Source organism: Felis catus, chromosome B3, assembly GCF_018350175.1.
Source record: "Felis catus isolate Fca126 chromosome B3, F.catus_Fca126_mat1.0, whole genome shotgun sequence".
Classification (NCBI taxonomy): Eukaryota; Metazoa; Chordata; class Mammalia; order Carnivora; family Felidae; genus Felis; species Felis catus.
The window spans coordinates 30,710,747-30,735,495 of record NC_058373.1 but is presented as its reverse complement, the minus strand read 5'-3'; the positions used below and the strand labels follow the sequence as shown (position 1 = coordinate 30,735,495).

Below are 24,749 nucleotides of genomic sequence, written 5' to 3'. Positions count from 1 at the left end.
TGATGGTCCAGTAGGAGTCAGAGCCATCTCTTAAGACCATATTCTAAATCAAATCATGTCCGACCCTGCTTTCAACCTCCAGGGCTTCCTGCCATTCTTAAGTAAGCCAGATTCCAGATTGCTACCACAGCCCACAAGGTCCCTTTCTGATGGAACCTTGGACACCTGTCCCTTTGGCCACATAACTCCAGACCCACTGTACTCTTATTCCTCACCTAAGCCCAGAATGCTTACGCCTCAGGGCCTTTGCATTTGCTGGTCCCCTCTGTCTGGAATGGTCTTCCTCCCAGATGTTTGTGTGGTTTGAACCTCAGTTAAATCAAGTCGTTGCTTCAAATGTTACCTCTTTGGAGAAACCATCTCTGACTATCTAATAAAGAGTCTTCCTAGTCCTAGCGCTCTGTCCCCTTGCCCTGCCTTACTGTTCTTTGTTTTACTTATTATCAATTGGCAATTGTATGCATTTGTGTTTCAAGTGTATACAAAAATAGAGAAACTAATATGCTGGATCCCCATGTGCCCATACCATAGCCTCAGCAATTACCAACCCTGGGCCAGTATTTTACTCCCCCACATCCCTTGCTTCCAGCAAATGCCAGACATCACAAATTCTCATCTGCAAATAAATACTTCTGTGCAAAGTTAGATTTCAAATATATCTGTTTGTTAGAAGGCAACCTTCGGGGGAGCTGGTGTTTGTCTTGTTCACTGCTGTATCCCCAGTGCCCAGGATGGCGCTCAACTCACAGCAGGTGACTTGGGATGTCTGCAGGGCTATGCCTCAGAACCCCCTTGTGTGGGTTCTGGTTTGCATAGGTCAACCGCTGTCAATTGAGTGCATCTGCACGTGCCTATGTACACTGATGCATGGGGCAGTCCTGTGAATATGTATGTGCGTGCACGTGTGTGTGTTGCAGCGGCTGGTGGCCAAAAGCATGCTTCCTCCCTGACATCATCTCCACATACCACCCCCCTTGCCCCCCAGGATCCAGGGACTTGCTCTGGGGAATCTTTCCCTCTTTCTCAGCAAGGCATGGCATAAGAAAGGGTGGGAGGGATGCATGCACCAGTCCCTGCTCATTCATCTGGAGGGCTGGGTTTGAGGCCAGTGTGGCCTGGAGAGCCCCTCTTCCTCCTCTGGCTGGTAGGAGGCTGTGCCATCCCAGGCGGTAGAATAGGCAGCCTCCTCCCTCCTGGGCACTGAAGCCCAGCCCAGTTGGGCTGGCATCAGCTGGGCAGGGGTGGGGTAGGTATGTATGAAGGGTGGTGGTATCCCAACCTGGCTGACTCCTGAGGCTCCTAGGGTGACCCCTGGGTAGTTGGGCAACTGAGCTCACTCACCTAGGTGAGAGTTCTGGCCCAGGGGCTCAGCAGTCACCCAACCCCCACCCCGGTTCTGCATCTTAAAGGGTTGGCCCTGGCAGGAGGGCAGTGTGGAAGGACATGCTTCCAGCCCAGTACCAGGTTTACTCAGGGCAGCTACTCCCTATCAGACTGTGAATTGCACGGGAGCTTCTCTCAGCCTGATCCCCAGAGCCCCTGTCTGCCCCAGGGCCAGTCTCCTGTCCCTCTGGCTCTACACCATCTTGCCCTCCCCCCATCCCTGCCCCCTGCTGTCCCCCGCCCACCCCGTCTTGTTTTGCTTTAAGCTTGGCTCTCCCTGTTCTTCAGGGCACAGCCCAGGCTCCCCCCCTTCAGGAAGGCCCTGTGTTCTGGCCCTCCCTGGGCCCACCGGGCCCATCCTCCCTCCAGCCCTGCCCTCCTCCACCGCCCTCCTCCACTGGACAGGGAGGTTCAAGTGGGACTCCTCCCTCTTGGGTCCAAGGGGTCAAGCCTCCTCCAACTTCTTCCAGATCAATGGGGTGGGGTGGAGGAAGGGAGGTCAGAGTGGCTTGTACCGAGAACTTGACCCCTTGCTGCACACCTCACTCTCCTTACCAAAGTCCAGCAAAGGAGAATGCCTTGATGTCCCTCTTTTCCAAATGGGGAATGCATTTGGCCTTCCAGGACTGAGCATTTGTTTAGCACTTACTATGTGCCAGGCACTGTTATGGCCGTAATAAATTATAGTAATAACAGTAATGTCAACTTCGAACATTTATTAAGCTTCTGTGATAGGATAGACCCATATGTTAGGCAATTCAATAATAACCACCATTATAACAGCACTAATAATAATAGTCAATATTTATTGAGCATTTACTATTGTGCCTGGTGCTGTTCTAAGAGCTTTGCCACAACACTGACCCTTTGAAAAGCAGCCTTGGTCAGATGCACTGTTTTGACAGGTTCTAATTCAGGCAGAGGAGTGGAGCCTCTGGCTAACCACACAGGATTCACGGCAGTAGGAACTGGGAAATGGGCAGAAATGAAGACAGGAGGCGGGACTGAAGGCAGAAAGCAGGTAACAAGCTCTCCCAGGCCTGGCTCTGTACTTTCTAGGGTCAGATATCCCATCCAAGGTGGGTGGACTTCTACAAGTTCATTGGGTAGACACAATCACCATCTCTGCCCTCCCTCCTTCAGTTCATGGGTTCTGTCCCCAGACTGAGGTTCTCAGGCAGCTCATGGGGCAGAGGGGCTGAAGTTCTGGGGCCTGGAACCTTCTTGGGGTCCAAGAACCCTGCCCAGTTGCCTAGTCCAGGAGCCACACCCACAGGGCAACCTTCCTAGCAGGGCTGACTCAGAAGGAGCCCTTCCACCCTGACTCACAGCCTTCCAGGAGTGCTCAGGCTTCACCAGCCTCGCCCACCTGTCTGCTTGCTCACCAGGCCTTTAGAAGAGGCTACATCTTCCCCAACAAGACCCAACAGGGTTCCTTCTGCTACTCTCTGGTTCTTGGAGGGCTCTGCGCTGGCCAGCATGTCTGGCGTCTCTGACCCACACACTTGCCCTGATGCCTCTTTAGGTGCTAGGAATCCCACTGCTGAAAGATGCATCTTTGGCATCTGGAAGGGTTTCAGTCCTCCAGGAGGTATGCTGGGTGATTAAGGTGAGTCACTCCTCTAAGGTTGGGGCCCTGAGACCTCTGACTGAATGCGGGGTCCTCTGGGGGCACCCATGGCTCGGCTCTGCTCTGTGCCCCTGAAGGTTGGGATCAGGTGAGCCCTGCAGTGGCAGGAGCAGCTGGCACAGGGGCCAGTGGATCCTGGAGGTTCTGACGAGGAGCTGTAGTGATAGGGGAAGGCTGAGTGTAAGGGGGTTCTGGGTTGTGTTCTCCTCCTGTCCCATTCAAACAACTTCGATTCTATCGGTGGCAGGCTCCCACATATGATTTGGTTAAAGTGTTCTGCCCATGGGCTTCTGAGCGGAGAGACGCCAGGTATCTGGTGGGGAGGAAGCCATGGGTGAGCATGGAGGAAGAGAAGTGAGTGCTGAAGGGTCTGGCAGGGACAGATTAAACCAGCGCCTTAGGAATTTAGGGCCTGGGGCCAGGTCCGCCTGGGCCCTGGAAGGGGTCTAGGGGCCAGAGCAAGCAGTTGGGAGCCCAGCCAGCATTCCTGGGGATGAGAGAAGCCAGGGGAACCAGATGGGAAGCCAGGAAAGAGGGGTCTGGGTGAGATTGGTGGTCAGAGACCTTTTGGCCTGTGGGAAGAGAGGAACTATATTCTGGTATAGATATCTACTGAACATCTGCTATATACCTAGCCCTGGGCCAGGCTGGACACTGCTCTGATGGGCACACAGCATTGAACTATATTTACTGCAAGGTGTGGAGGGCCGGGGGCCTCAGCAACCTGGGAGGGGAGGGGAGTTGGCCCTGAAGGCACTCAGCACCAGGGCGGCACACAGCCTGGGGGCCACGGCTAGCATTTGTTCTGGGAGCCAGAAGGGACAGTTAGTGGTCCAGCCCCTCTTGCTCCCCAGCCCTCTGCAGGACAGGATGGGGTACTCTGGGAGGTGCATCCCCTCCTTCTTGATCAGGCCTGGGCAGTAGCCTGGCAGGCAGTTTCTTTCCCCCTCTCCTGCCGGCTGCTGCTGCTGCTCTACTGTGGGGGAGACCCGATGTACTGACTGGGGACCTTGGCTGGACCCTTCCTTTTGTCTCTCCCTCTGTAGGTGGAACCTGGACAGGTGGGGACAGGGGGACTAGCTGGGTTGCAGAAGGCAGGTTGGTAGGGGCTGCTGCACTTTCTGGGACCTGTCTGTGAGAGATAGGGTGGGAATGGGCTGCTTCCGCAGACCCTCCCCACTGGATCAGACCTGGCTAGCCTGGCCCTCCTCTGCTTCCCTCTTGTCCTGAGTGGAGGCTCCTGGAGCAGGAACCCCCACATCAGAGCCCTATCTGCCCAGATCTGTGGGGCACCTAGGTACTTCAAATGGGTGTGGGGAAGGATGGACAGCTTGAGGTGGAAGACAAAACTCTGGAACTAGATCACGTGGTCTGACCTCTTTCTAGCTCTGTCATTGACTGGCTGTGATCTTGGCCTGGTCTCTGCCTCTTGCAGCTCAGTTTCTCCAGTCGAAGTCGAGGGGGATGACTTAAGTCAATGTGTCTTAATCACATTGGTTGTCTAATCACCTGGACCTTGTTAAAATGCAGGGTTTGACTCAGCAGATCTGGGGTGAGGCCTGAGAGTCCTCATTTTTCTTTTTCTTTTTTAAAGATTTTTATTTTTAAGTACTATGTCCACCCAGCGTGGTGGACTCATAACCCCGAGATCAAGAGTTGCATACTCTACAGACTGAGCCAGAGTTCACAGTCCTCATTTCTAAGAAGCTCTCAGGTGCTTCTGATGCTGCTGGTCCATGGACCCACTTTGGGCAACAAGGCTTAGACAACCCATCTAGTTTGGGCCTTCAGGACCCAGAGACTGGGTCACTTGATCCCTCTCTGACCTCACAAGGCATCAGAAGGAAGCCTTGGGATTAGCTCTAGGTTTTGGGCTAACAGAACTGGCAGTGCTCAGGTTGGTGGGGCACGGGACACCACCAGCTGAGGCTGCATTTGGGTAGACAAGTTCTTTCTTGGTCTGGTCAATTTAACCAAGGGTTACTTTTGTCTGTAGGGGGTCTTAGGACATCTGCTTTGTGAAGGAACACAGCACAACCCACAAATTATCCTGGTGGCCCTCGGAGGAGCCTGCATCCTTTATGAGGACAGCAGCTATCGGTTAAATGCCGTACCTCGTTACACCGAGATAGGAAATGTGACCAGGAGGTAGTTGGGCATGCTTAGCTTTAGCAGCTGCATGGCTGCCCCTTCCATGGAAAGACCCGACACACTCTAAGGAGAGAAGGAGGCTGATAGAGCAAGGTGCCTTCCCACTCTGGGCTTCCCCTCACCAGCCAGTTGACACGGCTGGGTTAGGGCACACATCGTGGTGTGGTAGTTACTTATTTGCATGTCTGGGGCTCTTCAGGCAGGGGTGGGTGGATTCCTGTGTGCATCTCCCACAGCAGTTTTGGCACAAAATGCCCTTGCCAATGCCTGACTAATCCTAGCGGCAACTATACAGAGATGGTGTTAACTACAACGGAGCCTCGGGGAGGATAAGGGCTGTGGAGAGAGGGGTCCAGCAGGTCTGGTTAATGTCCTGCCTCCATCCGTTTGCCAGGGCATCTTCACACGTTATGGCAAGGAATGGGAGACCCAACCAGAGAACTCTGGGGGCTGCCCAGAGTTCTCTGATCCTGAATCCCTTTAAGATCCTGAATCTTCAGGGCCCAGAGGAAGATGCCAACACCCTGGCAGTTCCCATTGGTCAGGAGAGGTGCAGGGCAGGGTCAAGATCCATTTTTCTTGCTTTCTATCGGAGGATGATGGTTCCAGCTCAGTGGGGTCTACAGCTGCCATAGCAACTGTGGGCCAGCTCCTAGCATGAGGGGAGGGGCCCAAAGGGAGCCCCTTCTTTAGCATCTAATAGGCTAGACCATTTAGGGTGGTGGGCAGGACTTCTAAGCTAGGGACCCTAGGAACTGGGCCCTCTGTCAATCCCTACCCTGCTTCCCACACCCCCTCCACCACCACCCCTCCCACTGTGGGCTCACTTCTTGGCTCTACTGATGTCAGCTTGGGTCTCTGGATGGGCAGGGAATCCTAGCCCTTGGTTCCACATGGCCAGCTCTGGGGACTGTTGGGAGGGCCACAAGTGAGGGGTACTATCTCCAGAGTTTGTGTGTGCAGCTGTATATATTGTGTGGGTGTATGTTATTATGTAGGCAGGTATTTATGTCTGTGTTGTGTATCTGAAGGTCTAAAGGTACACAGCTGTTTGCACAAGTGCAGCGTGTGTGTGTGTGTGTGTGTGTGTGTGTGTGTGTGTGTGAAGAGGGTCAGAGGCTCCCAGACTTTCCTAACACTTGTACACAGGCTGGCTCCTTAAAGCTAGGCGATAGTGAGTTATTTCGCAAAGTGGATAGCAACCCTTTTAAGTCTTGGGTGCATATCTGAAATCTGCAAGGGATTTGCATAAATTGAGGCCCCACATTTAGATTGGGTTCCAAGTTTGGGATTCCAGTGAGAGACCCGCTCCCAGGTCCTCATGGAGCTGCTTGCACTATGCCCTGGGTGCCAGCCCGCTGTCCAGCACAGGCTTAAAGGAGCTGGAGCAGTGTCAGCTGGTGCCAGCTCACTGGGGGCAGGGCAGGCTGGGCTGAGTGAACAGAGAGGGTGTCGTCAGTCCTCTGGGGGAAATCGGAGATAAGGCCAGATCCTGCCTGGCGGGTCTGTCACCCTTGTCTCAGCTTACACTCCCAGGGAAACTGGGTGGAGACTGGCGCCAGATATTAGGGCCCTGAGGATCTGGCCCTGAGCTCCAGGAAGAGGCAGGGAAGAACGTGGGGTGTGGTGTGGAGACAACCTTGGCAGGGCCCCTGTGTGAGGCTGGCCTGAGGGGTGCTGGAGAGACTAGGTTGTAAAAGGAAGCCAGGCCAGGATTTTGAGCCTCTGGTGTAGAGGGATCTCTATGGGGGTCCCTCTCTATGGGTCCTGGCAACTTCCTTGGGGGCAGACTTTTCAGTGTGGCAAGAGGAGTTGGCCAGGCCTCAGGGTCTGGTCTAATCTAATGCTGCTTTGCTGTGTGTGGCTGGACAACCCCCTAACCCTTTCTGACTCTCAGCCTGCCCTCGATCCTCTGGGGGCCCTTTCAGCAGTGAAATACCAGGATTCCTGGTGTCCTGCCCAAATCTTGTGAGTGAAGGAGAATCTAAGGGGATGTCGAGATGTTAAAGGGGCACTGAGAAGCGTCCCTGCAGGGAGCTGTAGGGGCAGCAGTGGAGAGGAGGGAGTTTCCTCTCTTGCCCTAGTTCCTGGTTCAGATGTTACAGATACGGAGACACAGGGAAGAGGTGACTCTGGTCCCCAGACACTGGTCAGCTGCCAAAGGCTGGCTGGGACTCTCCACCCCAATGTGGCTGTGCTCAGGTCCCCTGCTCCCACCCTGAGAGCTGCTTTTTCTCTGAGGACATCAGCCTACTGCCAGGGCAGTATCACCTGGGACCCAGAATCTGTCCTTTTCACCTGCAACCCTGGGAGACCCTCAAAAGGGAGAGGGGCAGAAGGTGACAGCTCCTTAGCAGCTCATAGAGGGTCTTCTGGAGACCCTGTATCTCAGCTCCATCTCTAACCAGATGACAGCCTCTCGGGACAGCTGGTTTTTCAGAACCCTTGCTGCTTACCCTACCTTCGAGAAGGAGCACCTTGGTCTTCTTGTTGGGGGTGGAGACCAAAAGAAACCTTTCTTGTGAAAATCTCCAGGGAGCCAAGGGAAGGCACCTGTGGCAGGCCCCTCTGTCTCTCCAGCAGTATCAGGTCCCAGCCTTGGGGTCCCTTTCTCCCCCTTGGTCTCCTCACCTTTGCTCTCTAACCTCTTGAGAGTGGGGAGGGACAAGGCTGTTGAAGCCAAAACTCAGGCAAAGAAATCTATGGCTGGGACACTGAATATATCTCCTGATTTAATTGCTTCCTTAAGCTCCTTGGAGAAGGTCTAGCCTATCTCTACTAAACCAAAGGGCTTTGGTCCCATCCCACAAAGACTGGCCCACCTGCCTACACAGGTGGGGACAGAAGAGATCTGAAAGGCCCAAGAGGTGGAAATTTAGGGCTCGAGTAGCTCTGTCTTGCCTGTTTGCTGAGGCCTGGTAGGATGGCCTGCCCCAGGGGAGTGCAGGCTGGTGTGGACAAGGACCCAGTGCATGGTCAGACAAATGACACACAGCTGTCCAGAACCTCCAAAGCACCATTTATCCAGGCCCCATGGACTTGAGTGCCCCCAATGGCTCACCCCCCAGTCCTTGGGGGAGCACAGGCATTACAGTGGCCCCTGGCCTGAGACCCTACATGCTCCTCAGCCCCGCCTGTTCCCGGGCCACAGACCCATACTGCCTACCTAGCCCTCAGCCCATCAAGGCGGGGCCCTGGGAATGAACTGGCCTCAGACCCTCCTCCATCCCACATTCTCAGGGCTCCATTAGTCTGGGCTAGCTCAACACTGTGTTAAATAGCTTCCTTGCAATCCCTCTTAAATAAACCCATTCCCAGAGCAACCTGCCTTACCTTGCACCCTGAATATATTATTCTACTGGCTTATGTCTCCTAGAGAGTGGAGGGTCTCTCTCCTCCTGCCCTCTGCTCCAGGGAATACCATCTCCCTAAAAAACCAGGGGAAAAAGTTTTCCCGTCAACCCTGGGGCAGAGACAAAGGGAGCCTTGGCTTGGAGTGGAAAAGCCAGGAATCCCTGTCTATCTTCCCTACCCTCTCTTCTCCTTGACCTCTTAGCAGCCTGGGTCAGATGTGACTTACCCAAGATCACAGACCCAGGATCCAGAGTCCTGACATATCTAGGAGATCACTCTGGTTTTGACAGCCCAGACTAGCTCCAGGGCAGGGGGACTGACTCTAAGCCTGCCTCTGACCTTGGCCCCCTTGCAGTTCTCCAGGCGTGGAGAAAGCTGGGGAGATTCCAGCTCTTGACTCTATTTGGTCCTGCACCCCTGGGACTTCCTCCCAGCACCCTCCACCTCAGATGTCCCCAGGTATCTCTGGCTCTGGGGATACTCAGACAGCACCAGGGCATGGGAGCAATGGGGCCGGGGCCTGAGCAAGCCTGTCCCTGGCCTGATCAGCATCTGGGCCCAGGCCAGGCCTCACACCCAGTACTGGCCGTTCTTGAGAGCAGGGTTGGGTGTCCGGCAGAACTGTAGGAGCTCTGGGTCAGGCTGGCCCCCTGGCGGGGGCCCCTGGCTGGGCACTGCGGTGAGTGGGATGGCTTGGCCCGGCTCTACCTTGCGGAAGGTCTCGGTGTCGCTGGCTAGGCCGTTGCGGGGCTTGGCGGTCAGCACCTGGACGTCGTGCTTGCCCGTCTTGTTGCGTTTGCGGAGGTAGAAGAGCAGGGGCAAGATGAGTGCCAGGAGCAGGAGGACCAGGCACACGGGAATGATGACACTGAACATGTTGGCCTCCAGGAAGCCCAGGAAGCCCCTCCTGGCCACGGTGGGCACGGGGCTGGAGGCTAATGGGCCTGGCTCGCCCGTGGGGGTGCTGCTCTCTGGGTTCCTTGCTTCTGTCTGAGCAGCCTCGGGGAGACTGAGCAGGGCCACACTGTAGGGCCGGGCTGCATTGTAAGGCTCAGTGTCAAAGTCCAGTGAGGCCACAGCAGGGGGCACACCCCGTGCCCACAGCTCCAGAGTGAGACTGTCGCCTGCGGGGCCAGGGGACCTACCCTCTGGCCTGCCCACCTCCAGCCCCAGCCTTCCATCCTCAAGGTCCCGCTGGGTGAACTGCTCCACAAGCTGGCTGTCCCTGGGCTCCGTTCTGGCCCGGGGCACACGGACCACGCGGCCATGCCGGGGTCCCGCCAGGAGCCGGAAACGGGGCACACTGCCCGTGCGGTTGGCCAGCTCGCCCGCATCTAGGACGGTGGAGTCCAGGCGCAGGGTGGCACCCTGGGGCCACGGCCCACCCGCCCACACTCGCAGCAGCGCCCTGACGGTGACGTTCACTGTGGCCGACGTGTTGGCACCTCTGGCCAGTGCCAGGACGCTGAAGTGGTCGCGAGAGGAGGAGAAGTTGGTGAAGGCGAAGACCACCTCCCCCTGGTCTACCTGGAGCTGGCTGAAGGCCGTGGCCGGCTGCCCGGCCACCAGGAGCTGCCCGAACCGGGGCCCCCTGGTGAGGCGGTAGGCTGCGTCTGGCTCCTCCCGGTCTGACACCACCTGGAGCTGCTCCCGGCTCAGGGTGGAGCGCCCCAGTGCCTGGGGCACCTCTAGGGGCGCGCGCAGCCACACGTCGATGGCCGCCGGCAAGACGTCCACGGCCAGGGCCACGGGCAGCGGGGGGCTGGCCCCGTCAGACACGCTCAGCTGCACGATGCCGGCCACGCTGCTCCCGTTGGCCACGAAGGCCAGCCGCCCCGCGTCCACGTCGGCCTGCGTGAAGCGGATCACGGGACCCGGGCCGGCCCCCGCCAGACTCAGGAAGCCGTTGAGGGGGGCCCGCTGCACCTCGTACTCGATCTCCCCGGGGGCCGAGTCTGGGTCCACCACACTCAGCTGGGCCCGGGAGACCGGGGCGCGGGAGCCCCGGGTGAGCCGCAGCGGCACGGAGGCCTGGGGCCGAGGCGGCCGCTCGTTCACGTCCCGCACGGTGATGGCGAAGGCCTCCGAGGTTTGGGGGCCCGAAACGGAAGCCCCCGCCGGCCCCTGGAGGTGGGCGCGGAAGCGGAAGCCATCCTGCTGGGTGCCCCCGCCGCCGTGGGCGTAGACCAGCTGCCCTGCGGCCAGCTCGGACTGCAGGAAGTGGGGCCGCCTGGCATCGAGGGGCTCCCCAGACACCAACAGCTGGCCCCGGGTGGGGAACTGTGTGATTTGGAAGAGTACGTCGTGCTCTGGGCGCTGGGGTGATGGAATGGTGGCCAGGAGGTTGGAGGCATCAAGGGCATCCCTGGTGATCTCTGCCCGCTGGCCTTCAGGGACCCAAAGACCTGGAGGTGGGACATAGGCTGTGAAGGTCCTGTCCACTGAAGAAAGACCTCAGACCCTCAGACCAGGACCCCTGGGGCAAGATTGTGTGTCTCCCGTCAGACCAGGGACCCCAGGGTGGGGCTCAGGGTACCCCGGAGGATAAGGATCATGTCTCCTCTCTAACCTCAAAGCGTCCCCACCTACCCACGCTCCCTATAACTTTCCAGGTCCTGGGGACTGACATGGGAGCTGCTGACCCTGGCCTTGTGTCCCCTCCCCTCTCGGCCCTCCCAGTGTCTCCCAAACTTTGCTGTTCACCTTTGTTACTCCAGAGGCGGCTGGGGCGCTGGGGACAGGCAGCCTCGAAAGACACAGCCACAGCAAGGGTGGTGGCCACATCAGGGGCTGGGGGCGACGACAGCTGGAGCTCCACGGCGTCACGGACCTCCCAGAAGGGCTCAGGGGGCATCTCGTGCTCATACAGAACAGTCCCAGCATACACCTGTGGGGAGACCCCATTTTGGGATGAGAGGCGGGTTCAGCCCGTGGTGGCTGGTAGCCTCCTCCCCGGGCGGCACTGGCACTGGGTGCTCCAGTCTCCTTGATGAACTCTCGGTGCCCAGCCTCACTCTCGGCTCACCTGGCTGTGCCTCGCTCTAAGTCGGTAACCCGTGCTCTTCCTCACTAGCTCAGTGGGTCACCGTTGGCAATCGTGTGGCAGTGAGGTGACTGGCTCTGGAGCCAATGCCTTGTCAAATCTGGGCTCTGCTGCCTCAGGCAAATCACCTCATCTCTCTGAGCCCCTGGGGAAAGCAAAATTCTATCCATGCTTCTCTCAACAGCTGGTCCTTCCACTTTTGCACTAGGTCCCTGCCCCTCTTCCCCGCCGAAGACACCAGTCTTACCATTTCCCCTCTTTCTCCTGTGGAGACAATCCAGCCCCCGCCCCCCACCCCCAGCAAGGGAAGAGTCTCATCATTACTCAACCCCATGTAGTTATTCTCCTCCATCTTAAAGAAAAAACTTGTGACTTCACTTTTTCCAACATTTGTCGCCCCTCCCATTTTGTTCTCCTTTACAGCAAAACTCCATAAAGAATAGTCTTTAATCTCTCCCAGGCTGCTGTCTCCTGAACTCCAGACTCACATATCCACTTGCTTCCTGGCCGCTCTGTGCAGATGGACAGACCCCCTACCTGCACACCTCTCCTAGTCCCTCCCACTTCATGTGGTGGCAGCTCTGTTCTTCCAGAGGCTCAGGCTCAAACCCCTGGAGTCATCCCAGACTATTCCTTCTCTTGCATACTGTCACTTCTGGCCTGGATTATCCCCATGGCCTCCTGTGTGCCAGCTTTGACCCCTGCTCCCTCCCCCTACAGTTGTTCTTAACACAGAAGCCAGAGTGAGCCTTTTAAAATGTACGTGAGGCTTTGTCACTCTTGCTCAGATAGTGCAGTGGCTCCTCATTTGGCCACAAAGATCTGACCTGGTTACCCCTGTGACCTCACCTCCTACCATTCCCACCATGGTGTCTCCATTCCAGCCACATCTGCTGGTCTCTAGGGCTGTTTGCATGTTAAACACCTAGGAATATTCCTCGTTTCCATAAAGAAATCTGCTCTCTCCCCCTTGTGATTCAAACGTGTCCTCTTGGCTTATCTTTTGTTTTTCCCTTTTAGGAGATGTAGGAACTGTTGTCCTCTTCTCAGAAAAACAGGACTTGCACAATACTAAGATGGAAACTGGGATCCCAGCATGCAGGAGACTCTAGGACAGGGGGGTTGTGATGAACTGGAGAGGGGTGCCCCATCTAACAGGGGAGCCATCCATCCTTTGAAGGGGGTGAACCACAGTTCTAAAGGGGGCACAGACCCAGGCTGAAAGGGGCTGCAGACCCAGGCTGAAAGGGGCCGCTGTTCCTCAGCTGATTGTGGTAAGAGGGAACACAGCTTTTTAAGAACCTGGAAATCAGGCTTGTGTGTGTGTGTGTGTGTGTGTGTGTGTGTGTGTGTGTGTGGTGCTGTGTAAAATCCCCCAAAGGGGATATGTTGATCATTAATTTAAAAATATTAAATGCATTGTGCAGGCCAAATAAAACACATCTGTGGACCAGATGTGGCCCATAAGGACTGTCAGCTATAACCTCTGGCCCAGGCTGAAGGGTGGCAGGAAGGAAATCGAGGCCCCTAGGAGTGGGGTGAAGGCTGGATGCCTGGGTGCAAGGAGCTTCCGTGGATGGGAGGCATCTGGCTGGGGGTGAGGCAAATCACAGGCAAGACAGGGAGGGGGTCTCTGAGCTCCGGGAGCAAACGGTGTCCTCTGGCGAAAGAAATCTTGGACTAGCAGTCAGAAGCCATAATCCTGGTTTTGTCTCTTACTAGCCACATCCTCTGAATAGTTGCCTCGTATCCTTAAGCCTCAGTTTCCTTATCTGCAAAACAGGACACCTGATCTCTGACCCACTCAGCTCAGAGTATTGTGGGACAGTGTGCTACCCAGCCCTGTCCTGCCCCTGCCCCAAAGTCGGGACAGCATCTCTGCTAGGAAGCTTCTTCCCAGCTTCTCTGGGTGGTACTGCTGCCCGGCCCCCTGGTGGCCATTCACTTCCATCCGCATATTGCTGGGGTGTGGGGAAAGCACTGTGGGTGGGGGAGGGACCCTGAAGGCCTTGTCCTGTTCCCTCCCCCTTCGTAGGCATCGGATGACAGAGGCTCCCAGGGGCTCAGGGTGCACAGCTTCTACAGCCACCAGCCTGCTGAATATCTTATATGGTGGGAAGGGGACCTGGGCAGAAGCTAGGGCTTCATGAGAACCAAAAACCTGGGGGGGGATGTTGACATGAGAGACCTTTTGCCATCTTCCCTTGTTAAAGACACCTCCTTCCCTGCTGTCTGAAAGATCCTCACCTGCTGTGCCTTTGGAGCAAGCGGAGGCTGCCAGCACACAGGGCACCTCCCCCACGTAGAAGGGATACTAATTTAAGTGATGGCTGCTGGCCCCACCAGCACATTTAGCACTGAGAGTTCTGTGTTCCCAGCAACTAGCAGTGTCCCTCTTCACATGGCTGAGCGTTCTAGTTTTTACCTGGTGGCCACTGGTGTGCTCTGGGACAGCTATGCCCTGAAGTGAGATGGCAGCATCACGTCCACTCAAGCTCCTCAGCTGCCTTGTGTCCACTCATTGGCTCCCAGGATCCACTCTGCTTCTTGCTGGCTCCTGACCTGAGCTCCAGGCTTGCACCTCTGCTCACAAGCCCAACAGCTGCCTTCATCTTGAACTCCACCCCCACCCCCCGAACCAAGCACTGCCCCTCACTAGCCACTGGGATATGCTAGGGTCCCCAGCTCAAAGCACCCTTTCTAGCTCCTAAGGTCCAACTGCAGCTTCCTCCTGGAAGCCATGCCCCAGGACCTTATCCCTGTTCTGGGCTCCTGTAGCCCTGACCTCTTGCATCCTTCTGTCTCCCAGACTGATGGCTCTGGGAGGGCAAGGCACGCACAGCCTGGCCTGTGGTGGGGCCGGCGAGCGTCTGCTGCTAACGATGTGGGAGCGGTGTCCCCGTGTCCACTGGCAGAGTGGGCCATCCGAGGCTGAATGGAGTCTAAGTGGTGGCTGTAGAGAGCTGGGCCCTTACCTCAGCCTGAGTGAAGTTCACCAGGGCCTCCCCAGAGCCGCCCTGCCGGGCGTGGAACAGCCGGCCCAGCCGGGGGCCCTGCACCACGCGGTAGAGCAGGTGGTGGGGGTCCGTGCCTGCACTGGAGCTGGCTCTCAGACTCTGGCTGCTCAGCGGCTGGACCGACCCTGTGAGAGGGATAAGGGGCCTGTTGGCTTTTGACCAGGAGCCAGGGCGAGGCCTGCGATTGCTGGGAGGCAGCGTGACCCTGGGGTGTCACCCAGCCTACAGGCATGCCTATGCTCGCTGACCCACCTGGGCACACGGTCAGCGTCCGGCTGCCCTCTAGCGAGAGGAGCAGCTGCTTCCGGGCCGTCACGCGGAAGAAGTGTCCGGGGGAAGCGTGCTCACCATCGGAGAGGCTGAAGTGGAAGCCTCCGTCCAGGGCTCCTGAGGACGGGGGTGAAGTTGGGTCTTGCTGGCCCATGGTGGCTCCCCATTCTCGGGGCGTCCCACCTCTCAGTACTCACCTCTATGTGAGAACAGCACCAGCCCTCCATCTAGCTGGGCCTGCGTGAAGCTGTGGACCTCGGTGCCCGGTGCCGCCCGCAGCACTACCTGCCCATTGCTGGGCCGCTCGATGGTGTAGACCAGGTCCTCCGGTCCTGAGTCGCTGTCTGTGGCCCTGAGGGCCTCCGGAGGGAAGGGCACAGTGGCCCCCTCCCACATCTGGGGACACATGCCTGTGAAGATTCTATCCCCACCAAGCTCTCCCAACTTGTTCCTCCCTGGCCCTGAGGCCATCATCGCACTGTGGCTCAGGCCCTCAGCTGTCATGGAGGCCCGTGCCATTCTGCACCCCGCCCCCCAAACAAAGGGCCCTCCACCCCATTCACCTTCCCCTCTCATCCCAGGGCACAGGTTCCCTTCTCTCTGTCTGCCCTAATATTGCCTTGTCCTTCAAGGCCAGCTCATGTCCCCCTCCCTCAGGAAGCCCCACCTCTTACCCTCACCAGGTTCTCCCTTCAGAGACCCCCAACCCTGACTGACTGCACTGCTTTATCTGGTTCTCACTGGCCGGGCAGAGGTCTCTCTTTAGACCCTCCACAGTGAGTCTGGGCATGGGCTGGGCACACTATGGGATGGTGAGTTTTGCCACCCCAGGTTGCTTATAAGTGGGCTCCCCTGGCAGGTGAGGCAGGGCCTGGGAGGTACAGGGCTGGAGAGGCTGATGAGGTACAGGGCTGGAGAGGCTCCTATTGGGTCCTGTCCCATGCCACCGAAGCAGCACTGGGATGAGGGCTCAGGTGTTTCCAGTGCAGTCACAAGCCCCAACCAGGTGAGTGAGGGGTGTGGGCAGCCCCTCCCCATGCTCAGGGAAGGGAGCCCCCCTCAGGCTGCCAGCAGGGCAGGATCCCATTTCTGGGATCCTGTTACACAACCCCAGCTGGGTCAGCAACTTGGGCAGTGTTGGGGAGGGGGGTTCCCCTACCTGGAAAGCTGAGCCCTCTGGGATTCCAGGGCACCTTCTCCCAGCCCCAGGCTAACCCCCCTCCCCCCACCGCCCCCAGGGCAGAGCTCTGAAGGGGGACCATGATGTTTGGGGGCGGGGCTTTGGCCCTGGGCTCCTGGCACAAACACGGTGGACAGCACCACCTGGTGGCCAAGATGCCACACAGTGCCACCTGCCAGTGGTTCCAGAGCAGCCATCTCCCCACATCGGACCACTCCCCACAGGTACATCCTCTGCCATCAAAGATGTCCAGTGCCTCATGTCACAGACGGCCCAAGTCAGGTGAATCCTTCCACGACTCTTGTTGACCCTAGAAGCCAGCATCAAGGCCCTGCCCATCCACTATCTTACATGATCTTGGTCAAGCCATACCCTTTCTGTTCCGCTAGTAACTACTTCCGTGACCAAGGAGAAATTCTGTGACCTGGCTGGGCCTCAGCTTTGACCTCTGCTGAATGAGGGCACCACTGTTCTGCAACGATGTAAAGATCAGGGGCTTGAAAAGCCAAGCTGGGACCTTCACTTGGTGTGGGCCAAAGTAGGGACCCTAACCACTCTCCGCCTGGAGTCTACTCTTAAGGGCCTGAAAGGACTTTCTTCAGGAGTTCTGGTCCTGAGCCATAGAAAGAGCTTCCTGTTGACAGTGAATCCAGGGAACAGCAAGGCCACTCCCAAGGCTGCCTACTGCACTTATAAGTGTTCAATAAAATTCTCATACCTGTGTTCTATTTTCAGTGCACTAGCCCTTCTCTCTTCCCAACGAGTGAGGCATGTGGCATGGTGCCCATTTTAGAAAAGGAAACGGGCTTGGAGAGGGGAAGCTGTGGGCTGGGCCTCTCTCTTTGGGAGGGGAGGTAGGAGGTGATCCCGGGCGGCTCTCACCTTCAGGCCTGTGTTTGTGGTGAGGATGGGGGGTTGGTCATTGACGGGCAGGATGGTGATGGTGAAGGTCACCGGATGGCTCTGGCGGTCCATCTCTGAGGCATTAGCCACTAGGACAAAGCTATCTGTCAGCGTCTCACTCCCATCGTGCGCATAGAGGATCAGCTGCTGTTCCACCTGCGGGCAGGCGCAAGGCTGAAGGTCAGGCCCCAGCAGGCCTGAGACCGGAGAGAGTCTCAGGCCCAGCACCCTTCATGCTCTGCCTTTGGGTGTGGGAGGAGGCTGACTCCCGCAGAGCTCCAGTTTCTGCAGGTGGAAATGGGGACAACCATTTCTCCCAGAGTGAAGGAAATGGGACAGTGGTTTCTATATGCCCAGAGACGAAGGAGTGACATAAGTCATCTGAAGCAGAGGTGCTCCATAAATGTGAACATCCTGCCTCCTCTCTGCGAACACCCCAGACTGGGAGTTGCTGTGGCTTCCCCCACTCTACCCCGAGAGCGGGACTGTACCCCCAGGGCCTCCCTAATAGCTGTACCTCTTTCCAGGAGAAAGCGCCGAGGGTCCCCTCTTGAGGACCTTCCTCTCTCCGCAGGGCCCCATGCTGGGGTGGCTCTAGCACCTGCAGGTCAAGGCCTGGCAGCGTGGGGAAGTAAGGCCCCGTGACACGGAGCAGTGGAGGGGCCAGCGTGCGGCTGCCACCCTCGGGGACGCTGAAGTTCTGTGTCTCCAGTGGGATGGCAGCAGGCAGCACCTCCAGTTCTACACGGACACCCTCAAGGGGAGTGCCCACGCCTGAGGACACATCCAGGGAGAAGGCATCGCTCCAGGCCTCGGGGCGGGAGTGCAGGTATAGGACCCTGCCCGCATCCACTGCCTCCTGGGAGAAGCTCTGCACTGGGTCCAAGCTGGGTGGCTCAGCCACGGAGGCGCCGTGGGACAGCATCACCAGGTAGCCGGCGCGCGGTGGGGTCTTCACTGAGAACACGATGTCCGCCGGTGGCACTGCCTCCTGGGCTGCCTGATTAACAGAGGGTCAGAGGAGCCATCAGGGGTCACAGAAGGAGGCTGTTGTGGTCCCTAAGCGGCCAGAACAGGCTCAGTCTCCATGTCTCCCTAATTCCCCCAGGTAGTGGCCCAGACACCACTGCTTACTCAGACACGCACTCAGGTTCACACACACGACACCCAGATGTGCAGCTGGTTAGAGGGGCTGCACCTTTCACCACCCCACACCCCCAGTCACGTGATCACACAGCCCCCGAGACCCACACTCCCTGAGCGATGTGCACACACAGCCCCAGATTCAGTGACACAGACATACAATATCACTACACAGATAGGTACATCTCACAAGTAATGCACGTAACACACATGCACACACATACACAGAGGCTGTCCCTGCCCCTGCTATCCCACTATTCACCACCAGAGGGCGCTCCATCCTTCAGAGAGGCACAGTCTCCACAAACTACGTGCCTCGCGGAGCTTAAGACGCGGGTCCAGCCCCATGGCCACTGGGTGCTCCCTCACCTGATGGTCCAGCAACAAAAGGACACACTTCTCCCAAATTCACATTCCTGCTTCTGTGCCTTTTCCTGGAATACTGTCTGTATTCTAGAATTCTGTTCCCTCTGCCTGGAATACTGTCTCCTCATTCCCTATTAAAACCCCAGACTCTTCAAAGCCCGGCTCAGATGCTGCCTCCTTCATGGCAAAGCCTTTCTGATGCCAGACATGTTTAGTCAAAGTCACCCCCAAAACCCAGACAGCCAGAACCACAGGGGCTCAGAAATTGGCAGTGTATCTGAAATTGGCAGTGTACCAGAGAGGGCAAGGACTGGCTTGAGGTCACACAGCAAGCTGGCAGGTCTGCTAGATGGCCTGTGGTTGCTCTGTGAGGTTCTTGGGTGGTGAGCAGCTCTCTCCAGATCCTGAGGCCTGGTTTGGGGTCTTGGAAAAGAGCTGAGGATTCAGGAGCCTGGAGGTCAAACGAGTCTGTCTCCAAGGCCTACAGTCCTCTAAGTCTATACCCATGAAAACCCTCCAGGGAACTTACTATTAGAATACAGACTCTCAGGCTCCACTTCAGAGATTCCTTGGGTTGGGGGGGCAGGAATCTGCATGGTTAGCCACAGCATGTACACGTGCACACGTGACATGTGGAGGCCCGCACAACTCACAGGCAGACACACAAACTCTCCCAGAAACTCTCAGGCATACAACATGCACGGGTACAGCCGCACACCCAAGGTGTGGACATACACCCGACCCAGGAGTCACCATGGGCACATCCCCAAACATCCGAGCACACAGGGCATGAAGGCTGGATGGAAGGGCCTCCCTTCTCTGGCCCCCGGTCCTTTACCTCCAGCTGATCCTTTCTGATCTCAGCCGCCTCCCCCTGGAAGACGTAGATCTTCTTGTGCCGGACCAGATGCAGCGGGGCCAGTGGCCCCTCTAGGGCAATGGTCACTTGCAGGGTGGCATCTGTGTGCACAGGCCCTGCCTCCACAGAGAAGGCCAGGGTGTCTCGAGGGCTAAGGCTGCCGTTGTGGCTGTAGAGAATGGCCCCGTCCAGCAGGTCCTGCTGGGAGAAGACTGTGGCTGGCTGGCCGGCCCGGAGCAGCTGCCCCCAGTGCGGGCCAGCCGTGACGCGGTAGCGGACCTCATCCCCACTGCGGATGTCTAGGTTGGTGTCCAGGTGGAGCACAGCTGTGTCAATGGTGCCCTGGCCTCCCTGAGGGACCACGAGGCTGGAGCCATTGGCCACATGGAGGTAGGGCTCCGAGGCCTGCACTTCGAGCAGCGCGGTGGCCTGGTGCTGCCCGTCCGACACCTGCAGCTGAATCCAGCCGCGGTCGGCCCCCGAGTGCACAAACAGGACTCGCCTCTTCCTGAGGTCCTCCTGGGTGAAGCGGTAGATGGGCCGCGTGGGCTCATCCACAGCCACAATACTGCCGAAGAGAAGGTCCTTGCGGGTCAGTACCAGCTGAGTGTCGGCAAAGCCAGAGTCAGCATCACTGAAGGCCACGTCGTCTGTTGTCAGCAGCCGCCGCCCACCCCTGGCCACGTGGAAGACGCGGCTGATGGTCTGCACGGGAGCGTGGTCGTTTACAGGCTGGATGGCCACGCGGAAGACGCCCCGTACCTCCTCCCAGGCCATGCCACCACTGCCCTCGCTCTGGCGGGTGGCCACAAATGGGATGTCATCTTCTGTGGTCTCAGAGTTGTCATGCTGGTAAACCAGCCGGCCCTGCAGCAGGTCCTCGTTGGTGAAGGATGTCACCGTGGCGGCCTGGTCCTGTGCCCCCCTCCAAACTAACCTCCCATGGCGGGGCCGCTCCATGACCTCATAGAGGTAGCTGGCACTGTTGAGACTCTTGACGAAGAGGTGGTCAGCAGAGAGGATACCCTCGCCACCCTCGGGCACCGAGAGGAGGATGTTGGTGAGGACGGGGGCGTCCGGGTCACCACCAATGTGGATGGGGAAGGTATAGAGTGGGGAGAAGTGTGGCGGAGCTATGACACGGAAACGGAAGATGTCCTCGACTGCCTCCGAGGCACGTGCTGTGGCCCCGTAGGTCACCCGACCGGCCTGCAGGTCATTCTGGGTGAAGCTCTGGCCATCTGACAGCCGTGTGCCCTGTAGCCGAAGATTACCCTTCCTGGGGGCCTGAACCACCTCGTAGTGGAAGGTGGTGGGGCTTGGGCCTGCCTCCTCCTCCTCCAGGGTGGCTTCCAGGTGGGCTGTGGTGAGCGCCTCCTGCTGGGTGTTCTGAGTGTGCAGTGGCTCCAGCCGCAGCAACCACACTGTGGCTCTCTGGATGGTCACTGGGAAGGACAGATTGCTCAGGATCTCCTGCCCCACCTGTACCTCCAGGGCCAGGTTCTCCACAGAGTCCTCCATGCGATGCTGTGGGTCGGTGCTCAGGTATCTCACGCGGCCCTGCTCCACGTCCCGCTGGTGGAATGCCTGCGTGGCTCGCCACTCAGCACCCTCGGCCCCACCTGCCCCCTGCTTCTGCAGCTCCCCGAACCGCGGGGCCTCGGTGACTCGGAACAGCACGCTCACATCCTGCCCCACAGCGTTGGTCTCCACCGACAGGTTGGCGGGCAAGACAGGTGCGGCGGAGCCCTGGGCCAGGTGCAGCCCGGTGTTGTGGCGGATCTGAATGGTGGGCCGGACGGCCACCACCCTCAGGGTGGCGGGAGGGCTGGCCTGCAGCCCATCGCTGACCCGGAACGTCAGGTCCTGGGCGGGCCCACCACGGTGGACATAGACTAGGCTGCCCGCCTCCAGCTCCCGGCAGGAGAACTCGGTTGCTGGCTCCCCAGGCTGGTCTCGGCGCTCCACGGGGAGGCCGGTGGGCGTGCCAAGGAGCTGGAAGGTGAGGCCCTCGCAGGAAGAGTCTGGGTCGTAGGCCTGGAAAACCTCTGGCCCCAGCAGCTTCTGTGTGTGTTCCAGGATCACCATGAGGCTGCCGTGTGGGAAGATGACGCGGGGTGGGTCGTTGACAGGGTTTATCTGGATTGGCAGGATGTAAGTTTGGCCCCTCCGGAGGCAGGAGGGCACGGGCCCCCGAGCAGTCACTGATACCTCCAGCACCAGCTGGTCGGAGGTGTCCTCAGAGCCATCATGGACGAAGCGGGCCTTGCGGTTCACCACGTCCAGGAGGGTGAACATCTTCCGTGCCTGGGCACCGGGGATGTCCAGCTCCAACTCCCCGTGGCGTGCCCCGCGGCTCACGCTGAACAGCACCTGGGATTTGCGCAGCTCGGCCTCGCTCAGGTCCAGCGTGGGCTGCACGTGCCGCCACTCAAGCCAGGCTGTGCCACCCTCGGCCACCACCAGCGGGCTGATGGTCAGCAGTTGGGTAAAGTTGGCAAAGACAGGAGGCAGCCCCGCTTCAGGCACGCAGGGCTCGGGCAGCTCCACGGCTGGCCAAGCCTCAGGTGCCAGGGTGGAGAAAGCTTCGTACGGGCCGTAGGTGTCGTCCTCGTATTCGTCTTCCTCCAGCCGGCAGCCGGCCGCCATGCTGCGAGTCAGCAAGGCCTCCCGGAGCCCCTGCCTCTGGCCATTGATGCTGAGGTCCTCCATGCAGCCCAGTAGGGAGACATTGACAGCCCCCGGCACCAGGCCCAGGCGATGTTCCTGGAGGTGGCGAGAGGCCTCTGTGTCCAGCCCCCCAAGGAGGAGACTGCCACGTGGGTCCAGGTAGCTGAGGACCCCACGGTTGGAAGTGCGTGTGGGGTACTGGTCCACGGAGATTTCCAGCTGGTGAGCATCCACGTGGACGCTGACCTCATGGGGTTGCCCGTCGGCCACAGGCACACTGTTGTGGAGCAATACAGTGCCCTGGCCCTTCTCAACCACAGCCCGCAGGTGGCCCTCAAATATGTCCACGTAGATGAAATCCCCGTGCCGGCCCCCCGCCTGGAAGGCCAGGGGCGCCCGGTGGCTCCGAGTGGTGAGTGTAAACTCCAGGGTGCCTTCATCCCGAGTGCTCCAGGCAGGGAAGGCAGCCAGTGAGTGGGGCCCAGAGAAGCCCAGAGCCACACTGTCATCAGCAGAAAACTCTTCAGCACATCCCTCAGGCACGTCTGGCGTTAGTGGTCGCAGGAGGTTGCGGCCATTGAGGGTGGCAGCATGGAGGCAGCCCCTCAGGGGCCGACTGGTTCCCCTCACGTAGGGCAGGCCAAGGCTTCCAGTGCCCCCCAGGAAGAGTCCATAGGGGACCTCTAGGGGAGCTCCCGGAACTGGGGCTGAGGCATTCAGGAGCCCATCGACTGACAACAAGGCCTCGCTGTCGGAAATAGTCAGCTGCACGGTGTGGAGGACGGAGTCGCTCAGCAGAGTCCCAGCTGAGGTCTGCAGCTTCAGCTCCTCCTGGCCCAGGGTGAGTCTGACCTGAGGAGAGAGGGAGGAATGCAGTGGGGATCCATCCGCTTTTACTGTAAGCACACAGTTGGTCTGCCACATTGGAGTCCCCAGAGCAGAGGGCCTGGGACAAGAGCTTCTCATGCCACCCCGTCCCCTTCCTGCCACCTCTTTACTCATCCCCCAAACGCTCACCAAAGTGATCTCTGTGCTGGGTCTGGATGGGCTCTGGGGCCCCTGATGTGAATCAGGGAATGACACGTAGCAAGATGCTTCCCTAGAGATTCAGCTTGTATTTTTAATTCTCTCCCACTTTCCTCTGAGTGAGAGCCATCAGAAAAACCACCCTGGCATCCAGAGGATTCACCCCTGGAAAAATGGGCACGTGGGAATCCCCTGGACACCTTGGGGTCACTGGGTCACTGTTCGGGGATGGGGGCCCAATCAGAAGCTCTCTGTTTTGAAGGTTAAGTAAACAAAAGCTCCTTGAGCTGAGGTGAGGGATCCTTGGGGAGAGAAGAACATGGTTCTGTCTCTGTGACTTTGGCACCAGAACTGACTCAGGTGTGGTGTTCCCACAACCAGATGCTAGAATGGGTGGTGGCAGAATGTGGGAACTGAAAGAGCAGAGAAGTAAGAACTGTGGCCTTGGGAGTCCAAGTACGGAGCACCTCCACAGGGCTGTGGCATCACCGTACCCGGCAGAAGGGAAGAGCATCAGTGCCAGGCTGTACCAGGCCTTTGTTCAACAGTGACACCTTGTGGCAGTGAGAAGCAATGGCAGCAGCAGATGGATGACCACCCATAGTCCTCTCCCCGCTGGGGTGTGGAAACAGATGGCTTTCCCAAATCTGGACTAAGGCCTCAGGTTCTCAAACTCTTCACGGCTGGGGGGAGCCTCAAGACAGAGCCAGAAGACTCCTTGCTAATAAAGCTGGGGGTGACTTGTAGGATGAAACGGAAAAATGGAGACGCTTTGGTAGGCTGGTTGTTACCAAGATGGACAGACAACGGAGCTGCAGGGTGACTGGTGCTTGGGCAGAGGGATTTGCAGGGGTTGCTGGGAGCCCAGGAGAGGGTACCCAGCCCAGGTGAGCACCTCCTGGAAGAAGCAATGTCCATACTCAAGGCGGGGCTGGGGTGAGGCAGGGCCCAGGCAGAGGGAGTGGAATGAGTGGGGGCCTGGCAGTGAGAGACCACTTGGGGGCTGGAATGCAGGTGGGTGGTGTGGTAAAGCACAAGCTCGGTCGGAGGTCGTGGGGGGAAGTGTGGGTGGAGGGCTGCAGGGCACAGCCCGTCTGTGTGGGAGTCCCCCGTTTGGAGCTGCCATTGCACAGTGGAGACCTAGAGACCCCAAGGTGAAAGTGACTCACACCAGGTCACCCAACTGGCTGGGGGCCATTCAAAGCTGGAGGAGGAGGCCAGCAGGGAGATGTCACTGACCTGCAGACGTCCGGAGTAGAGTTGCAGCAGGAGGTGGTCAGCCTGGCCCGCTGCCAGGAGAAGCAAGGCTTCGGACTGGGACGTGGAGAACTGCAGCTGGAGGTCTATGTCGGTCAAAGCTGTGGCCACGGGCACCTCCAGGTGGTTCTCACCAAAGAAGGAGGCTGGGAGAGAGGGAGCTGGGGTCAAAGTTCAGACTCTTGCCTGGAGGAGGAGAGGTACTGCAGAGAACACAGGTGGGCTGGGCTGCAGGGAGGGGGTTTCATGCTGGTGCGGCCGCACAGTTCTCCTATGTGGCACTGCCTTGTCACCTGCCTGGTCCTGGCACCAGAAGGCACCGCCTCACCTGTGTCCAGCCCAGACTTGGCTCCACAGGAAGCCAGACCCAGCCATTCCAAGCAACTCAGGTCTCCTCCTCAAAGGTTCCTGGAGCCAGGGGCCTCTGCCAGCTCTGACTCTCCTCTCCTGGGCCCTAGAGGATTCTCCATTCTGGGTCTAGTCCCTCTTGGGCCTAA

General features: G+C 58.3%; 1 protein-coding gene across 1 annotated transcript in view; it reads right to left on the bottom strand.

Moving 5' to 3' along the window:
* Window positions 1-2,084: 2,084 nt before the first annotated feature.
* Window positions 2,085-24,749, bottom strand: part of CSPG4 (chondroitin sulfate proteoglycan 4) — a 41,164-nt gene continuing 18,499 nt past the window's right edge. Inside the window, exons 2-10 of the mRNA XM_003986922.6 lie at window positions 24,235-24,398; window positions 19,279-22,821; window positions 17,449-17,931; window positions 16,911-17,087; window positions 15,046-15,244; window positions 14,831-14,965; window positions 14,537-14,703; window positions 11,222-11,405; window positions 2,085-10,923 (exon numbers count right to left, since the gene is read on the bottom strand). Coding sequence (XP_003986971.2) covers window positions 9,089-10,923; window positions 11,222-11,405; window positions 14,537-14,703; window positions 14,831-14,965; window positions 15,046-15,244; window positions 16,911-17,087; window positions 17,449-17,931; window positions 19,279-22,821; window positions 24,235-24,398 — 6,887 coding nt within the window. The 3' untranslated portion in view covers window positions 2,085-9,088. The remainder of the gene's footprint in view (window positions 10,924-11,221; window positions 11,406-14,536; window positions 14,704-14,830; window positions 14,966-15,045; window positions 15,245-16,910; window positions 17,088-17,448; window positions 17,932-19,278; window positions 22,822-24,234; window positions 24,399-24,749) is intronic.